General features: G+C 46.6%; 1 protein-coding gene across 1 annotated transcript in view; it reads right to left on the bottom strand.

Moving 5' to 3' along the window:
- Positions 1–637, bottom strand: part of Ptf1a (pancreas associated transcription factor 1a) — a 2008-nt gene extending 1371 nt beyond the window's left edge. Inside the window, 1 exon segment of the mRNA XM_048812758.1 lies at positions 384–637. Coding sequence (XP_048668715.1) covers positions 384–637 — 254 coding nt within the window.
- Positions 638–6046: the final 5409 nt, after the last annotated feature.

The following is a 6046-nucleotide window of genomic DNA, read 5'->3' on the forward strand; positions in this document are numbered from 1 at the left end:
CTCGGGTTGTCGCTGCTCTCTCGGTCCGGCTGGCCCTCCTTCTGGGCCCTGCGCTGGGGCGCGCGGCGGCAGCCGACTGCCCGGCCCCGGGCCTCCCTGGAGTGCCCGCCGCCGCGGCGCTCTGGCTGGCGCCCGCGCTGCACTAGGGAGGGCTGGGACCGACTTGCTGAAGCTGAGGGCCGGCACGCGAGGATTCTTATAACTACATCCACAGGCGCGTGCCAGGGACCCGCTGCGCCAGCCAATCAGAGCGCGGGGCGCGGTGGGGAGGGGGCCGGGAGGCCCCGGGCGGTGGCGGCGGGTGCGCTTTCCTTCTTTTGGGAGCTCCTGGGGCGAAGGGAGGCGGGGTTCGTCCCGCTCCTCGTCGATTATTTTGTACTTACCTTCCCAGAACGCAGCTCCGGGGACACCTGTGACCCGCAGCTCCCTCCACCTGTCCCCGCGCACTCCGCACCGCAATGCCCAGTTCTTCTACTCCGGGGCTAGGGTTGTGGCGCGCAGTCATAAAAGATCCTAAGGGTGCAAGAGTTGACCCCCATCGGTGTTCGGTCTTCTTTTGGAGTCCAAGCAGAAGCCACCCGCAGCCTGAGCAATTAGAGCGGCTGCAGTCAGGGGCCGGGAGGGTGCATTTCGCCATCCCATACCCGGGCGCGCTCGGAGCTCGGGCATGGGTTCTATTGGGGGCTTCTGTCCCATCACCCGGCCTTTCAAGGACTCTTGTGAAGTTTTCAGGATGTTCTAGTGGGGTTGGAAGGCAACCTGGTCCCATTCCTAAAGAGCGCAGACTCAGCGCACTGTCTAGGAGCGCGCCTAGGGGACTCCGCTATGGGCCGGACCAGCCTCTCTTGCCCTCCCCTGGGGCGGGGGGTGGGGTGGGGGAAGGGGAAGGGGAGAGGAGACACCGTTGCCTCGGAGAGCAGCTCAGTGGGGCGCATTTCTTCAGAGAGCAAATCGAGACCCTAGGGGTTCTGAGCCATAAACTCGGTACAAAAGGAGTCAATTGAAGCTCCTGCTCCGGAGCAGTCCGAAGCGAGGGCATTGAAGTTAAAGGGCAGAGTGTAAACCATTTTAAAAGCCTCAGTCTCTCACCTTTCTGACTGGCCACCGGGACCATTCCTCAGTGATTTTTTTTTCTCGACCTTTACACACACGCGCGCGCCCGCCGTGTGCAGTCTGCTCTAAGACATTTTATCGCAGACTGTAGTGCAACTTGAATTCCTCACTTTAAGAGCAACAAAGAAACACTTTCAAGGTCAGGTAATTCCTATTAAAAGCCGGGCTCCAGTGCCATCCCGGAGAGTTAAGAAGCGCAGCTTCAATAGAGCAGCGGAGGAGTTGTCTTCCAGGGTCAGACACTTCCTATTTTAGACAGTTGTTGTAGCTGAGATTTCTGTAGGTTATTCAAAATCCCTTCAAAATCCAAGCCCATGCCTCTGAAGAACTGTTACTTAAACACAATTTACTTTCTTTAACTCTACGGCCAAAAGATATATAAGATTAGAAGAAGGAGAGGTTACTCTTCCTTGAACTGTCAAGAACCCCAAAGGTCCACTATTTTATAGCAGCTTTTTTTCATGTGGTCTTGTCTCCTTTACAGTGTTGTCATTGTCCATAAGTGGATGCAGATATGGTCCAAGTTTCCTGTGACAGAAACTGAGCTACAATTTTCTTAATTTGGATTCCTCTTTGTGGCCTCAAAGGGAGGGAAGCTATGGGGATGTTTAGGGATGTGTGTAATGACCAGGGATCTAGCCAGCTGCCTGCGGTTGTGTACCCAATTCCTTGTACATTGGAAAGGTCCTCTCCTGTCCTCACTTGGTTAGAATACAACCAAATGGATCCATTTGACGACTTGCAAGAGTAACAGCTAGCCTGAATTCAGCACCTTATCCAAAATATTGATAAGCACTCACCAAAGAAAAGACTGACTTTGAGCCTACAATGGCCCTCTTTCATTGACTGAGAGATCTTCTCTGGTGGCCTAGGTGGTTCTCAAGAAAATATGTTTGGGTCATGAAAATGGAGGAATGGTACTGGGAAGCTTGGGAGCGAGTGCATGTGAGTATCTTCTTATTCGATGTGATTACAAAATTGTCTTACATATGTTTGATGAGTTTATGAGAGAGTTCCAGAAATTTATCTTGGACACCCAGATGAGCTAATGGGAAACCAACTGTCGGTGGGAAATGTTGCTATCTTATGAGGTTGGGCAGAGTTCATTTCATGTTGGGAACTCTGGGCATCTCATGGATGAACAGAGTAGGAGGAAGAAAGTACTCGTCTGTTGTCCCCATAACATTCCCTCCTCTTTTTTTCTCCTCCCTACTCCTGGCTCCAGTATTTTCTCCTGGAGAACTGCTGGCTGTCTGCAGACTTGTCTCCTTGGGAAGCTACACAAGCCCTGTAGACAGACAGACAGACAGACACACACACACACACACACACACAGTTCTTAAGTAAGACATGATCATTCTTTTCTTTAATAAAAAGAAGAAAGACTTCTCTGATAATAAAGGAAATTTTCTCTGGGTCACTGGAGGTCAAAACAGTGTGGACCGGCTGCCCTCTGCCACTCAAAGCAACAGGTTGGGTGAGGAAAACACTGGAACTGAATGTTATCTTTCCCTACTAGTGGCCCCAACTCTCATTCCAGCCCTCCCTCCACACCCCAGGATCCTCTGGGCAGTGGGGGATCATGCGGAGGACTTCTGTTGAAAGGTACCGGTTAGCTTGCACACAGGAAAAGCTGGTCTCAGAGCTGTAAACTGCTCCATTCTCTGCTAAGCTCACACTTCCCTTCCTCTCCACTCTGTCCTCATGAGAGATGTCCCCTAATCTTGTAAAGAACCCCTACCTCATTCAAAGATGACATCCTTTCTGCTGAGATGTGCAATGGAGGGGACTTGGTTCCCCTAGTACCAAACCCTGGTAAGACCTTCAAGACTTTTTCAAGCCTTTCCACCGAGGTTCATTGCCAACCTGTTATCCTGGGCCTTGTGGACTCCCATACCTCCTTTGGGCTGCCTCAACCCTCTCCTGGGTTCTTAGTTCCAGGAAATCTCCTAGCAAGGGCCACTGAGGTTGAGCCTTGATCTCTTTCTCTCTCTACCTCCCCCAACCCATGACCAGTCCCAGTTCTCTCTCTTTCCCAGGAGTCTCAAGGACCTGAACATGTGTTCATTGTTTTCCAGCAGACATTTCTGAGCTTCTAGGAGTAGTGATGGTAGGGTTAGAACCCAGGGCCCTGGTCCTTCCTCAAATGGATCTGGGCAGAGACCACTAGTGAAGCAGGTACTTGTGGTCATGACTCCCAGTCTATTTCCAGCTTGAAAAATGGATCCACAGCAGGGTGTGGTGGTGCATGCCTGTAATCCCAGCTACTCTCAGCTGAGGCAGGAGGACTGCAAGTTCAAGGTCAGCTTCATCAACTTAGTGAAATCTTACCTCAAAAAAAAAAAAAAAAAAAGGACTGGCCCCTACTCCTGGCTTCACTGCATGGGCCACAGCACTAATTGAGATCAAGGAATGATAACAATTAAGTGAGAATTTGCTAAATGTGTGGTTCCCAGAGTAAGACAAAGTATGCTAAATTAAATGTGGGATCGGGAACAATCTCTATCCACTATATATGGATGACTTTTCCACTTTGAAGAACTACTCTGATCATGTGATCATGTGGCATTTTCTCCCATCCCAGAAATGACTGGTATAGATGATGTTGAACTCTTGGTTGGTGCTGAGGATCAAACCGGGGATTCATGCATGCTAAGCACACACTATACCACTGAGTTATGTCCCCAGCCCTTTGAACTCTGCTCCCTCTCTGTTCTCACCATACTTGATCATATTCTGAACTATCTCATTTTATCCTAAGATCTATCTCAGAAGGAAAATTTGCTAGAAAAGATGGAAAAATAAACATGATGGACTTTCAGATACGTTTACATCCATTCTCACAATTCTGCAAGCCGAAAGGTGTTCTTTCTGAATCAACAGGTGACTGATTGAGGCTCGGCCTTCCATCCAAGGTCCTGAGCAGGTCAAACTCAATGCTGGGTTTGGTTGACTCCATCACAATATGTGTTACATGTCATCCCTCTGCCCTTTGTCTCCAGACTTAATGTATTTTGTTTCATGTGATTTTCACATCTCTCAGCTCCTACGTAAGCCCTTTGAGAGAAATGAGGCAAGGACTTTCATCATTTCCAAATGGAAACAGATTGAGAATGGCTGACTTGCCCAGTGACACAGCTGGCACCAGGGGCCACGGGTGCAAATGAGTGGACTTCTAACACAAGGGAGTGTGAGGTGGGGTGTCTCCACACCATATGGGAGGGTTTCCTCTGACATCCTCTCCGTTCTGGGACTGGTCAAGCTAAAAATCATAGATAAAGCTGGGCCATGTCCTATTGGTGGGTGAGGACAGGTGGCACATGGCTACCTTGAGATAGAGCAAGTCCAAGGCTAAGCGCCCGCTTCCTTCCTTCTTGCCTTGAGTTTCTCAGTGTTAAACATTAATCATTAAAAGGAGAAACACCTGAATGCTGATGTAATGATCCAAATAAGTGTTTTCCATCATGTCAAAGTTTACAAAGCTCCTGAGCTTTGTCCTTCAGCCTTGTTATTCTGGAAGGTGCTTGAACTTTCGAAATGTAAACACTGCCCGTCATTATTATCAGACTTCTGCATCTTGGCCTCCAGAGTGAGCAGTGGAAAGAAAAAGAAGAAATTCAACAAAAACAGGAATTTATCCCCTTCTCTTTCTTTTCAAAGGTGTGTGTTTTCTCGCTTCACATCCACCAGTAGGGCCATTAGTGAGTTGTGTTAATTCATATAATGGAATATTCATCAGTCATGAGGTGAAATAAACAAGATGCTTTGCTAAACTAGCATGGTCCCACCTGCATTTTAAGAAAAGGACCGTGAATATCTGTCAGTGCGTCTGTGTACTCATCAATATCCCAAGAGGAACACACAAGATCCTGGTGGCATTAATTGTATCAAAAAAGGAAATGGGTAGTTAATGCATTTTTCATTGTGTGCTTTTACATCTTTTGATTTTTGAAAGATGTGAACATGTACTCAGGAAGTTTTTTAAATTTTTAATGAACTTATTATTTTTAAAAATATTTATTTTTTAGTTGTAGTTGGACACAATACCTTTATTTTGTTTATTTATTTTTATGTGGTGCTGAGAATCGAACCCAAGGCCTTGCACATGTTAGGCGAGAATGCTACGGCTGAGCCACAACCCCAGCCCAGTGAACTTAATTTTTAAAAAAGAAAAATGTTGGAGTTTATGGTGTCTTCATATAGGTCCTGGAGGAACCTTCCAGAAAGACTGAATATTAACTTGTGCCATTTCCAACAAGTATCCTTTGATAGGCAGAATCATCAAGGGCTGGCACAGGTCCCTTGGGTAATTAACTTCTGCATGATGTGCGGTTAAAATGGGATGACATGAAATCAACAGTGAAAAAAATTCAGAGGGATTCAACAATATAAAGGAAATTTAAAATTACTAATTACTCATGAAAACGACCTCATGTTCTACATTGTTTGTGGTTCTACAACCTCCAGGAGACTACTGCTATCATTTTGGTCTGTTTTCTTCCATTCATTTCTAGTTCTGTTTCTTGTATTTTTTACTTGATACCATCTCCCCATCATTTCCTCCATATCTGTATTGACAGGTTTTCATGGTGGCAGGATGGTTCATCATATGTCTTTGCTGTTGGATAATTTTGTTTTCACTTAGCACCACTCATTCCATCTGGGACTCACAGTTCATTCAGCTCACGTAGGAAACCTCTGTATTCTATATGTGTTCTGATCTTATTCCTTAACTGGTAGGCCATGATTTTGTTTTCCCTCAGAATTGTTCCACTTCTTTCCACTCATATCTGTGGTCCTGAAGATGTTAGGGTATTGCAGTGACAGTATCATTGTGGCTCCTTTAAAATCCCAGCTAGAACAAAAATGTTTACTCACCTGGGTGAATTTGTGCTTTAAAAGAATACATTGAATAATGCCTGCTTATTTCAAG

This window comes from Marmota marmota, unplaced genomic scaffold, assembly GCF_001458135.2.
Source record: "Marmota marmota marmota unplaced genomic scaffold, marMar, whole genome shotgun sequence".
Taxonomy (NCBI): Eukaryota; Metazoa; Chordata; class Mammalia; order Rodentia; family Sciuridae; genus Marmota; species Marmota marmota.